The 14,163-nt window shown below is 40.5% G+C and overlaps 1 protein-coding gene across 8 annotated transcripts in view; it reads left to right on the forward strand.

Moving 5' to 3' along the window:
* Positions 1-627: 627 nt before the first annotated feature.
* Positions 628-14,163, forward strand: part of CDK5RAP2 (CDK5 regulatory subunit associated protein 2) — a 218,220-nt gene continuing 204,684 nt past the window's right edge. For 4 of the 8 annotated variants that reach the window (XM_037850920.1, XM_037850926.1, XM_037850923.1 and 1 more), the window contains exons 1-2: positions 628-853; positions 6,133-6,200. In XM_037850920.1, coding sequence (XP_037706848.1) covers positions 798-853; positions 6,133-6,200 — 124 coding nt within the window. In that variant the 5' untranslated portion in view covers positions 628-797. The remainder of the gene's footprint in view (positions 854-6,132; positions 6,201-14,163) is intronic. The other 4 variants (XM_037850919.1, XM_037850924.1, XM_037850925.1 and 1 more) reach the window with 3 other exon arrangements.

A 14,163-nucleotide genomic window follows, 5' to 3' on the forward strand; every position in this document is an offset into this window, starting at 1 on the left:
AGAGCCATGATCCAGTTGGCAGGAGTATCTGTGTATGACTTTGGGCGAGCCATTTCCTCTCCCTGGGCCTAGTTTACTGATTTCAGGTGCCCAGCGCTAAAGATAAAAAAAGATCACTAGGTGAGAGACTGGAGTGGGTGGGAGTGTCGCTGACGACTTGGTTCATAGAGATAAGCTTATTTGCTTCAAAGCAACTATGCAAATTACTGCATGGGTTGGGATTCCGCATTTAGGAATTTTCTAAAGCAAGGCAGTACCCGATTATCTGAGTTTAAAGTTAAGGTGGAAGCCTTTGGATGGAGACCCCAAGGTCTTGGAGTCATTATTTTATTAAAGCAAATACAGGTTAGGAACTCTGTGGGTCCTTCAGAGACTGGATTCCCATCTCCCGCTTAAATTAACGGACGCGCCGGCTCTGAGCCCTCAACAAATATGGCATCTTCCCTGACTTCGGCTGAGTGCCCTCACAAAAAATGGCTTCCGAACCCTCTTTTCTTAGTTCTCCTGCTAAAGTGCGGATGTTCTACCCTTAGTAAAGATGGCGCCACCTTGCCCTTTCCTGCCCGGTCTCTAGCTTACGCCGATCGGCTTCACCGCGCGCGTTCCTGCGACCCCGCCCCGTTTCCGTAGGAAGAAGCGCCGGGAAAGATGGCGGCGGTTGTGGTTTGAATTCCAGCGGCGCCTCAAGAGTCCGAACAAGAGCTTGGTTGGTGGGGGCGGGGCGGGTCGCGACTGCTAGGGGAACCAGTGGCGCCGCCGCCACAGACACCAACGTCACCACCGCATCTGTGTCCGTGATGGACTCGGCGTTGGAGGAGGACGTCACCCTCCCCGGGACGCTCAGCGGCTGCAGGTGGGGCCCTGGTGCTGGGGGTTCGCTTTGAGGAGTCTTGGGGTTAGCTCTTGTGGGTGTGTGAGGGTCTTCGGACAGGCGTAGTGTTTGTCGGGTGGGTTGTTTGCTTGGCGGGGGTGGTTCTTCTTAGGGAGCCCACCTTCTGATAACTGTGTGGGGGTTTCTGAGGGACCCGATCTGCAACACACCCGCTTCTAATATTTCGCCTCGTACTTTGAAGAGGGTGTGAGGGTCGGGCAAGGGGTTTTCTGAAACAGCGGGACAAGGGGGCCACGTGGAGTGTGCTATTAGTGGGGGCTCCTTGTGGGGTATGGCGCCCTCAGCAGGGCCCTTGAAGACACTTGATGGTTCATTCAGGGTTGGGGATTTGCTTTCATTATGGCCAGTGTAGACATATTTCCAGACTGTGTTCTTTGGACCACGTCGCCTGAGGCGATGGAGTGCAGTGGTTAAGATATTGGCTGCAGTTGGCCAGAATTGGATTCAAATCCAGCTTTGTAAACTGACTAGCTGTGTGATCTTGGTAAAGTGACTTAACCTGCTTTCCCATCTGTAAAATGGGGATAATAGTACTTTTCACCTAACAGGGTTGCAGTGAGGATTGAAAGAGATGATGCCTGCCTAGGAATTTGCTTGGCAAGTGCAATGCATGGCACATAATTAGTGCTTAAAAAAAATTATGTATTGCCATTGTTACTATTATTGTTGTTATTATTATTATTAATATAAATTGGAGAATAATGGCTTGGCTTGGCCTCCCAATGAATCTACCCCAAGAGGAGTTGAAGTCCACAGTTGCCGATGGGGCCCTAGTGGGGCGGCGGTCTCTCCTGGTGGAAGGCCTGATGGAGTCCTGGACTGCTGCAGATCTGGGCCCCTTTGGCTTTAGTTGGAGAGTGGGTAGAAGGAAGTGGAGAAGAGCCCTGAGTGAGAACCTATAGTTTTTATCCAGGTATATTAAGGATAGGCTATTTCTTTCAGTCAGTAGAGCCTAGTTGAGAGGGTGACTATATAGTTCAAAGGATGATCATATAATTTATTGTGCAAGCTGGGATTTTTAAGAGCGAAAGGGGACACTATTAATATTTATGCTGGGACAGCAGGTATGAAGAGGTCTTGCCTTGGGCCAACCTGGACAAATGGTTACTCTGTTTGTTGAGAACCTACTATGTGTCAGGCACAGAGCAAAGCCCTTTGCAACTCCTGCCTAACTGGACCCTTGTGATAGTTTATTGTGTCCCCTTCTCTCCTGTTATTCTCTAAGACAGATCTTCTCATCCATTGCAGCTGGCTAAGGACTTGGGCTTTGGGACCCAGTCCTGCTTAGGTTTCAATCTCTGTTCTGCCACTTAACAGCTCTGTGATCTTGGGCAGGTCACTCACCTTCTGGAGCCTTAGTTTTCATCTTCTGTAAAATGGGTTGGTATAAAGTGTCAGGTTGGTATAAAGATTAAAATGAGTCTAAAAGAGTCTAGCCCAGTGTCTGACCCAGAGTAGCTATTCAGCAGATCATCAACTGCTCTCCCTTCCCTCCTCTCTCTGCCTTTGCAGGTCCTGGGTGCTGCATACATTCCTGATAATTGATCTCTTACTTCTCTGCTTCAAACCCTCTGGTTCCTTGCCAACCTCAGGATGAAGTTCTTTACTGTGACTTCTGAGGTCCTTCATAATCTGGCCTCATGTACTGTTACCTTCATCTCTCCTCACTACCCCTACCCTGCTTCCTTCCCACACTCCTCACTCTGTGCCTGGCTGCTAAACTTTTTGTCACCAACTTCCCTTGTTCTTTCTTGCTACTCGTCTGGTGCACTTGCTCTTCTTGCTGCTTGGTTGCCCTCCCCTGTCCCCTTTGCCTTATTAACACTTTTTATTTTTCAGGTCTTAATTTAGGTGTCATTTCCAGGAAGTCTTCACTGGCATTCTTCCACCCCACCTGGACTCTTTGTACTCTTCTTAGTCATCCCCACTGATTGCTGATGCCATTCTAGCCCTTATTTTCCTCACTGAAATTTATTGAGCAGCCCTGTCCAAGAGAAATATAGTGTGTGCTGTGTATGTAATGTAAAATTTTCTAGTAGCCACATCAAAAAAGTAAAAAGAAACAGGGGAAGTTAGTTTTAATAATATATTTTATTTAACCCAGTATAGCCATATTTTATCATTCTAACTTGTAATCAGTAGAAAAAAATTAGTAGTGAGATGTGTTGCATTATTTTTCCTTACTAAGTCATTGAAATCTGGTATGTACTTTTCACTTACAGCACTTCTCAATTTGGACTAACCTCATTTCAAGTGCTCATTAGCCATATATGGCTGTTGGCTCCTGTATTGCTCAGTGTGGGTATTGACTGTTAACTTCTCTCATATTAGAGTGTGACCTGTTTGAGAACAGGACTGTGCTTTGTTCATCTTTGTAACCCCTGTTCCTAACCTGGTATCTGACACATAATAAGGACTCAGTGACTGTTGAATCACTGAATAAACCATGATTCTTTGAGTCATGGAATTATCCTCTTTTTATTGGAGAGGACACCGAGGCTCAGAGAGGTGCACACCTCTCTGTATGCCTGCAATCAAACAGAAACAAACATGATTGAGCCAGGATTTGAACCCAGGCTTACTGGGTACCCTGTCCTGCTGTCCAACTAGTTCTTGGAACCAGTTCTTACTGAGAGGATTCTGGGAAGGTTTTATAGAGCTAGTGGCATTTGAATTAGCCTTTTGAAGGGTGTCAGAAATATCCTGAGACAGGGTCTACTTAGGTGGTCACAGTGGAAGAGAAAAATCCCTAGAATAAAATCACCTCTCTTTATTCTGATATGCTGTTTTCTGAGTACTTTTCTGCTTAGTAATTTTCAAGCCCCAGTTTTAAAGACTAACTTGGAGTCCAGTTTGTCCACAGACTTTTGTTGCATTAGGTCAGTGTGTGTCATTCCCTCCAAACCTGATTACCTCTTTGGGTGCCCCAAAGAGATCTGGCCTGTAAAATTTAGGCCCAGATTCTGGCCCAGGGGCCTCACCCACGCTAAAACCTTTTATTAAGTCCTGCTTGGTGGTGTGGAAAGAACCTGGGCTTTGTAGTCAGGATGACTGGGTCTGAATCCTGGTTCAGGCAGTTACTAGCTGTGTTGCTTTGAGTAATTCACTTAACGCTTCTGAGCATCAGTTTATCCATCTTAATTAATACTTGTCATATTGGGTGGTACTAAGGATTTAGTGAGATTGTGTATATTTATTGCCTGGCATCTACACCTTTAACTGGTGTGCATTAAATGTTAGCTATTTTGGTTATACTGTTATCAAGTCACACTGTTTCCTTGGACAAATTCCTCTGTGTAACAACCCTGGGTACGTATCTTCGTTTTCTTGCCCACATGTCTGCCTTGGCCCAGTTGTGAGGCTTAGGCTCAGACTTGTTCATCCACGTGGCCAGCATGTGGCCAGTTCAGAATAAGGGCTCATTAAGTGCTTGCTGTCTGGGTAGGGGCAGACCAAAAGAAATGTACCTTCTTGGACAGAGTGCCTCCTGGACTTTGTAGAAGGAAGTTAGGAAAGAGGATGGTGGAATGTAATTTCTGATGAAGGCTTGATGTTGGTGGGGGAGCTAACTTTGGATCAGAGATACCCTGTGTTGTGAGGTTTGAGGAGAGAGCTCCATATTTCAAGTGAAATGCTGCTTTGTAATCACTGTGAGAAATGCACACACAGAGTTTAAACTGGTACAGTCTTTCTGGAGCACAATTTGGCAGTATCTGTTAACATTAAAAAAGTTGCCTCTTTTTTTTTAGCAGCTTTATTGAGTTATAATTTATGTGCCACAGAGTTGATCCATTTGAAGTCTACTATTCAGTCGTTTTTAGTGTATTTACAGAGTTGTGCAACCATTACCATAATCTAATTATAGAACATTTATCATCTGAAAAAGAAACCCCACATGCATTAGGTGTCCTTCCCCATTCCCCCACTTCCTCCCATCTAACCCTAGGCAACCACTAATCTACTTTCTGTCTTTATAGATTTGCCTGTTTGGACATTTCATATAAATGGGATCTTATTAAATGTGGTCTTTTGTAAGGTTGATCCATGTTGTAGCATATATCAGTACTTCCTTCTTATTGTTGAATAATATTCCATTGTATGGATATACCATATATTATTTAGTCATTTGTAGATGGACATTTGGGTTGTCTCTATTTTCTGCCTATTATGAATAATGCTTTCTATGAACATTCATTTGTGTACAAAAACTAGGAGTAGAATTGTTGGGTCATATGGTAACTCTATGTTTGGCAATTTGAGGAACTGCCAGACTTTTCCAGAGAGGCTGTACTATTGTAGATTTGTACCAGCGATGTTTAAGTGTCCGCATTTCTCCATGTCTTCACCAATGCTTGTTATTGTCTGTCTTTTTGATTATAACTATCCTTGTAGGGGTGATATATAATCTCATTGTGGTACTGATATGCATTCACCTAATGACTAATGATGTTAAGAATCTTTCATGTGCTTTTAGCTATTGGTGTATCTTTGGAGAAATGTCTGTTCAAATCTTTGCCTATTTGAAAAATGCAAATATGCTTTGAACTAGCAATTCCATTTGTTGTCTACTCTAGAGAAATCTTCATACATGTACACAACTGTATAAGGATAGTCATGCAACATTATTTGTAAAAGGGAAAAATTGGAAACAAATTTAATGACCACCAGTAGAGGAGTAGGAAAATACACATCTTTTAGCAAGTGTCTTTCTGATTGTGACCCATTAGTGGCTTATGAAAGTATCTGAATTGGTACCTGATTCCCAGACCTGTTGGTGATGAGAGGCATATTGATAATGATAATAATGACTAAAACAAGAGGTACATTTATTGAGTGCTTACTATGCACCAAGTGTTTATATGCGTTAACTCATTTAATCTTTACAGATAGAGGGTGGTATCTGCATGTAACAGATTAACAAAGAGAGACTCAGTAACATAAGTAACTGGCACAGTGCTTTTGCACCTATCGTATATTTGGCACACAGAACATTTGATGTACAAATAAATGAATGACCTTGCTGAAGATTACCCACCTACTGAGTGTTAGAGCTGGAACTTAATTCCAAAGCCAGAACTCAGCCCCAAGGCTGAGTTCTTAACCTCTGCACTGCGTGCCTCCCAGGTAGTTATGTGTCTCTTCTTGGCAGTGGCCTGATGATTGTCATGTGCAGTCCAGTCAGTCTTAATCTCTGTTGTTCAAATGCTAGCTCATATCTTATTACACATGTTCTCTTCTAGTGGCCTTGTTCCCAATTTACCAGATGACCTGGATGGTGTCAGCTCCAGTACTGGTTTGGGAAATGATGGTAAGTACATAATGATGGTAAGAGAAGCCCAGGCATTCTCTTGAGTAGGAACAAAGGAAGTAGACACTCGAGCATGAGTGCCTTAAGGCCTGGTCCTGGGCTTTCGTATATTTGGGGCCCAGAGTCCAGTTTGGCTTGGCTAGGTGTTCAGTATTTTGTGTATGTATTTATTTGCTCTCCATTTCCTTTCATGAGCTCTGCACTAGAGGAATTGATGTCCTCTAAGCAGTAATCATGAGTGAATTTCTTGCTACTGAGTTTCTAGGGATTCAGCCAGTGTTTCCTGAACTGAACAACTGCTTGGAGGCTGGACACTGAATTGGTGGCTAGGTCAGGCTGAAGGTTCTGTTGGTTTCCATTGCCAAGTGCCTGGAGGCCCAGAAGAGCTGCCTTCTTTTTTTCTTTAGAGTGCCAAGGCCTTCCTAGGAGGTTGCTGGATTCCATTTGCTGGCTGTGGCATAGCATTCCTACATGGGCTTGCCCTTTTGAGACAAATAACTGGTTAGACCCCAGGAGACAGTGCTGAGTAAACAAACAGAATATTATGTTTAAGCTGGCTTTGGGTTTTTCTAAGCATTCTTCATAGTTTTTATTCTGAAAAAGTGAATGCTATTGTAACTGGCTCTGTGGGAACTGCTAATATAATAATTTGCGTTGTTTAAATATCTTAGAGTTATTTTGACTTGTGTTTTTTTTTTCTCTTCCCCAAAGTGATGAGCTATATGCAAAAGGAAGAAGTTTTTGGAACAGAAAGGATAAATGTCACAACGTTTGTTACTTTAAACACAAAATTCAACAAACCTGTTTTCTATACTTCCTGCCTACAGGCAGTTAGAAGCAGAAAATTAAGAAAGAGGCCTACTATTTGATTTAATCTATAGTGTACACCTGCTTTATGCCAGTCTCTGAGCTAAGTACTAGATATTAGCCTTGAACATGGTTATGGTTTAGCAGAGAAGACAGTTAAACAAGAAATTACTAAGATGAATGATGTGATCAACATAGTGAGTGAAGAAGTATAAGGTGCTATGGGAGGGGATAAGAGGGAGATTTACCCTGGTATGGAGAAAGTGGGTTAGGCAAGAGTTTGCTAAGAAAGTGATATTGAAGGTGGGACTTGAAGAATGAGTAGGACCTAGATAGGGAGAAAGGAGAGGGATGAGCATCTGAGACACAGGTGACAGAACATGGCCTGTTTGAGAAACAGGAAAACAAACGTGCGCCCTTTACCAGGAGCAAAGGGCTCTTCATAGCCTGTCTTTACCCATCTTCCGAGCCTCTTCCCACATGCCCTGCATGCATAACTTTCTGAACGCCGTGTACCCTGCCGCCTCTGTGCTTTTGCATGGGTTGTTTCCTCTTTCTTTTGCCCACCCCCATCTACCCAGTACATGCCTGCTGCTGCTTTAAGACTCAGCTCAAACTCACACTGCCTTCTTTGGCTCTTCCCATACTGACTTAGATTTGCTTTCCTAAACCTTATGTATTTCATTTCATTTCATTTATTCCTGTTTGCTGCTTTTCAAATATCCAGAATCAGACCACTTCTCACCTACTTATACTGCTTCCTCTTTGGTCCATGCCACCATCGTCTCTGACCTGTGTGGATTATTCCAGTAGTCTCCTAACTGCCTCTGTCCTGAGCCCCGTTCAATCTGCTCTGATCATGGAAGCCAGAGGGAGCCTGTGGAAACCCAAGTCAGATCATGTCACTTCTTAGCTCAGAATCCTCCGGCAGCTCCTCACAGTCCTTAGAAGAGCCCACAAGGCACACATGGCCTGTCTCCCAGTACCTCTCTGACCTCTCTGACCTCTTCCCCTCTTCCCTTCATTTAATGTCTTCAGTCCATTGCCTGCTGTTCCTCAAATCCACGAGGCATGCTCCCACCTCAGGTTCTCCCTTTACCTGGAGGGTTCTCCCCCCAGATATAATAGCTCTTTATTGTCAATTGTCTGTCCAGATGTCATCTTCTCACTGAGACCTTCTTTAACAGCCACTTTATTTAAAATTGCGATCCTAACCCCAGCCCGGGTATTTCCAATTCTTATCTACATTATTTTTCGCCACAGTATTCATCACTTCCTAACATATTATATAATTGAACTATTATTTTATTTATTGTCTGTCTCCTCCTTCTAGAACATCAGCTCCTTTTGTCTGTTTTGTTTCCTGATGTAGCCACATCTGGAATGGTGCCTAGCAGAGAATAGGCACTCAGTGCATACTGGTTGAAAGAAGGAATTCATTCACTCAGCACATGTTTACTCAAGACCCGAAAAGTGCTAAGCACTTGGTGCAGCACAGTAGTGGTGTGTTTACATTTCTGTCTTGCCCACTTGTTTGGTAACCTCTTGGGTATAGGATCATTGTCTTCTTTACCATTGTTTCCCCAGCACCGAGCACAGTGCTTGGCACAGAGCAGATGTATAATAAATGCTTGTTGAATTAAAGAAGTTGTGGAAAGATTTAGATATTGAGAGAGTCTTTAGTCACTCTAAAGCAGGAGTTGGCAAACTATGGCCTGTGGGCCAAATGTGGTTGGCTGCATGCTTTTAAAAAATTTTTTTATTAGAGAAATTGTGGGTTTACAGAAAAATCATGCAGAAAGTACAGAGTTCCCATATACTCCCCTCACACACAGTTTTCCCTGTTTTTTATACTTTGCATTACTGTAGTTCTTTTGTTACAATTGAAGAGCCAATATTATAATTATACTGTTAACTACAGTCCATACGTTACCTTAGGGTTCACTGTCTAGTTGAATGGGTCTATGTTTTTTTTTTAAATTTTTTTATTCTACTGACATATATACCACCCAGAATTTCCTGTTTTAACCTCATTCACACATGTAATTCAGTGGTGTTCATTACATTCACAGTGTTGTGCTACCATCATCACCTTCCTTACCAAAACTTCCATCATTACTGTATTAGTTAGGGTTCTCTAGGGAAACAGAATCAGCAAGAGATATCTATGAATATAAGATTTTATGAAAGTGTCTCACGCAACTGTGGGTATGTGTGAGTCCAAATTCTGTAGGGCAGGCAGCAAACTGGCAACTCCAGTGAAGATGTTCAATGAACTCTTCAGGAAACGCTCCATTGGTTAACCAAAGAAGAAGTGAGTTCCTCTCCCTTTCTTCCTTGAAAGTCTTCAACTGATTTGATTAAATCCAGCTGATTGAATTCTCTCATTGCTGAAGACATGCCCTTCATTGATATAATCAGTCACAGCTGCAGTCAGTCAATTGACTGATGATTTAATATACCAGCCTTCTGGTTTATTAACCAGCCCCAAATGTCCTTGCACTAACAGTTAGGCCAGTGCTTGCTTGACCGGACACCATCACCTGGCCAAGTTGATACATGAACCTAACCATCACAATCACGAACAGAAACTCTGTACCAATTAAGCATTAACTCCCTATTCCCTACCCCCATTCTTGCCCCGGTAACCTGTATTCTAGTTTCTGACTATGAATTTGCATATTTTAATTATTTCATATCAGCGAGATCATATAATATTTGTCCTTTTGTGATGGGCTTTTATTCACTTAACATGATGTCTTGAAGTTTCATCCGAGTTGTCATGTGTATCAAAATTTCATTCCTTTTTTGTGGTTGAATAATATTCGTTGTATGTATATACCATATTTTGTTTATCCATTCATCTGCTGATGGATACCTGGATTGTTTCCATCTTTTGGCAACTGAATAATGCTGCTATGAACCTCGGTGTGCAATTATTTGTTTGAGTCCCTGCTTTCAGTTCTTTTGCTTTGTGCTTAGAAGTGGGATTGCTGGGTCATATGGTGATTCTATACTTAACTTTCTGAGGAACTGCCAAATTATTTTCCACAGTGGCTGCAACATTTTACATCCTTACCAGCAATGATCTGCGTGTTCCTGTTTCTCTACGCATCCTCTCCAACTCTTGTAGTTTTCTGTATTTTGTTAGTAGCCATTCTAGTGGGTGTGACATGGTAGCTCATTGTGGTTTTGATTTGCATTTCCCTGATGGATAATGATGTTGAGCAGCTTTTCATGTGTGTATTGGCCGTTTGTATGTACATCTTTGCCCATGTTTAAAATGAGTTGTTTGTCCTTTTGTTGTTGAGTTGTAGGCTTCTTTATATATTTTGGATATTAATCCTTTATCAGATTTATGGTTTCCACAGGTTTTCTCCCATTGTGTAGGTTGTTTTACTTTCATGATAAAGTCCTTTGAGGAAAAAGTTTTTCATTTTGATGAGGTCCCATTTATCTATTTTTTCTTTTGTTGCTCTTGCTTTTGGTGTAAAGTCTAAGAAAGTATCACCTAATACAAGGTTCTGAAATTGCTTCTCTGTGTTTTCTTCTAGGAGTTTTATAGCTTTGGCTCTTATATTTAGGTCTTTGATCGATTTTGAGTTTATTTTTGTAAATGGTTGTTTTAGTTTCCTAGGCTGGTCCAGCAAATATTATGAAATGGGTTGTCTTAAACAATGGGAATTTCTTTGCTCACAGTTTGAGGCTGGGAAAAAGTCCAAATCAAGGCTTGATCAAGGCAGTGCTTTCTTCCTGAAGACCAGCATTCTGGGGCTGGTGGCCAGTGATCCTTGGCTCCTCTGTCACATGGTAAGGCAAATGGCTGTGTCTCCTGGTCTCTCCCTTCTCCTCCACATCCCACTGGTGGTCAGCTTTTAGCTGCTCTGTCTGTAGTTTCCTCTCTCTCATGTCTGAGTTTATTCTGTTTGTAAAGGACTCCAGTAATAGGATTAAGACCCATCCTGTATAGTCTGAGCTGCATATACCTTAAGTGAAGTAATGTCATCAAAAGATCCTACTCACAATAGGTTCATACCCACAGGAATGGATTACATTTAAGAACATGTTTTTCTGGGGTACATACATCTTCAAACCACCACAGTGGTGCTAGGGAGGGGTCCATCTTCATTCTTGTGTATGGATATCCAGTTTCCCAGCACCATTTGTTGAAGAGACTTTTCTTCCCCATTGAGTGGACTTGGCACCCTTGTAAAAAATCAGTTGGCGGTAGATGTGAGGGTCTGTTTCTGAACTCTAAATTCTATTCCATTGGTCTATATTTCTAGCCTTGTGTCAGTACCATGCTGTTTTGACCACTGTAGCTTTGTAGTAAGCTTTAAAGTCAGGAAGTTTGAGTTCTTCAAATTTGTTCTTCTTTTTCAAGATGGTTCTGGCTGTTCGGGACCCCTTAGCTTTTCACATAAATTGATTGGCTTTTCCATTTCTGAAAGTAAGGCTGTTAGAATTTTGACTGGGATTGCGTTTAATCTGTAAATCATTTTGGGTAGAATTGACACCTTAACAATATTTAGGCTTCCAATCCATGAACATGGAATGTCCTTCCATTTATTTAGGTCTTTGATTTCTTTTATCAGTGTTTTGTAGTTTTCTGCATGTATGTCCTTTGCATCCTTGGTTAAATTTATACCTAGATATTTGATTCTTTTAGTTGCTATTGTACATGGAATTTTTTTCTTGATTTTTTTCTTCCAGTTGTTCATTACCAGGGTAACTTTTTTTATTGTAGCATAACATATGTAAAGAAAAATACACATGACTATACAATTTAATGCATTTACACAGAGCGAACAAACCCAATTCAAAGAGAACATAAACTGCATTACAAAGTGTCCCTCTGACCCCTCCCAGTCTACTCTCCCTTCCTTTGACTTTTTTTTTTTTTAAGTTTTTTTGGTATTTTTAAAAAATTTAATTTTTTTTATTAGAGAAGTTGTAGGTTTACAGAAAAATAATGTAAGAAAGATGGCATTCCCGTATACCCCATTCCCCTATTGTTAACACTGCATTTGTGTGGTACCTTTGTTACAATTGATGAAAGAATATTACAGTTGTACTATTAACTATAGCCCATGATTTATATTAGGGTGTATTTTTTTGCAGTATACCAGCCTATTATTAACACCTTGCATTAGTGTGTTACATTTTTATAATAAATGTAAGCATTTTTTATAATTATACTATTAACTATAGTCCATCATTTACAAAAGGGTTCACTGTGCCATACAGTCCTATGTTTCATCTTTTAATTTTTATTCTAGTAACCTATATACAACCTAATATTTTGCCTTTTAACCACATTCAAATATATATTTCAGTGCTGTTAATTACATTCAAAATGTTGTATTACTATCACCACCATGCATTTCCAAGACTTTACAATCAACCCGAATAGAAATTCTGTACAAATTAAGCATTAATTCCCCATTTCCTAGCCCCAACCCAGCCCCTTATGACCTATTTTCTAAATTCTACCTCTATGAGTTTGCTTATTCAAAGTATTTCATATCAGTGAGATCATACAATGTTTGTCCTTTTGTGTTTGACTTATTTCACTCAACATGATGTCTTCAAGGTTCATCCATGATGTCCCATGAACCAGAATGTCATTCCTTTTTTTTTTTTTTTTTAACTGATCTGGGAAGATGTTTGTTGTGTATTTTTACTTAAGGGCAGTTTTATTGTGATATATTCACACACCATACAGTCCAGTGAACAGTATACAGTAATGGCTCACAGTATAATTACAGAGTTGTGACTCATCATTGCAGTCAATTTTAGAACATCTTTATTACTCCAAAAATGAAAAACCTCATTACCCCCCTATTATTGACCCTTAGCATTGATGTGGTACATTTGTTACAATTGATGAAAGAATATTAAAATATTACTGTTAACTATAGTCCGTAGTTTGCATTGGGCACATTTTTTTCCATAGACTATTCTATTAACTCCTTGTAATAGTGACTCAACTTTGTTCTAGTTCATGAAAAATCATTCTTATATTTGTACTCTGAATCACAGTCATCATGCGTAACAGGATTGCGTGCGTTACACAGTTCCATGTTTTATCCTCCAGTTTTCCTTATAGTGACATACATGACCCTAAACTTCCCCTTTTAACCACAATCCCGTCTGTAATTAACTGATATTAATAACACTCCACCATAATGTGCTACCATCACCTCTGTCCATTTCCAAACCTTTACATTCAACCTAATTAAAAATTCTGTATAAATTAAGCATAAGCTCCCCATTCTCTTCCCTCATTCTATTTCCTAGTAGCCTATATTCTAGATTTTAACTCTATGAGTTTACTTATTATAATTAGTTCATATTAGTGAGATCATACCTTATTTGTCCTTCTGTGTCTGGCTTATTTCACACAACATAATGTCCTCAAGGTTCATCCATGTTGTTGCATGCGTCATGACTTCATTCCTTCTTATTGCTGAATAATATTCCATTATATTTGTCAACCGCATTTTGTTTATCCATTCATTAGCCGGTGGACACTTGGGTTGTTTCCATTTTTTGGCAGTTGTGAATAATACTTCTATGAACACTAGTGTGGAAATATCTATTCGAGTCTCTGCTTTCAATTCTTTTGGGTATATACCTAGTACAGGGATTGCTGGGTCATATGGTATTCCTGTACTTTCTGAGGAGCTGCCAAACTGTCTTCCACAGCAGCTGCACCATTTTATATTCCCATCAGCAATGGATGAGTCTTCCTATTTCTCCATATCCTTTCCAACATTTGTAATTTTCTGTTGTTTTTTTTTTAAATAGTAGCCATTATGGTGGGTGTGAAATGGTATCTTGTAGTTCTGATTTACGTTTCTCTGATGGCTAATGATGTTGAGCATCTTTTCACATGCTTTTTGGCCATTTGTATATCTTCTTTGGAGGGATTTCTATTCAAGTCTTTTGCATTGCCTTTACTTCATCCCATAAGATTTATGTTGTATTTTCATTTCCATTTGCCTTAAGATATTTCCTAATTTCCCTTGTGGTTTCCTCTTTAACCCAATTATTGTTTAAGAGTATGTTGTTTAATTTCCACATATTTGTGAATTTTCCCTTTTCCCCTCTGTTACTGATTTCCAACTTCATTCCAGTGTTGTTGGAGAAGATA

The sequence above is a fragment of the Choloepus didactylus genome, chromosome 10 (assembly GCF_015220235.1).
Source record: "Choloepus didactylus isolate mChoDid1 chromosome 10, mChoDid1.pri, whole genome shotgun sequence".
NCBI classification, from domain to species: Eukaryota; Metazoa; Chordata; class Mammalia; order Pilosa; family Megalonychidae; genus Choloepus; species Choloepus didactylus.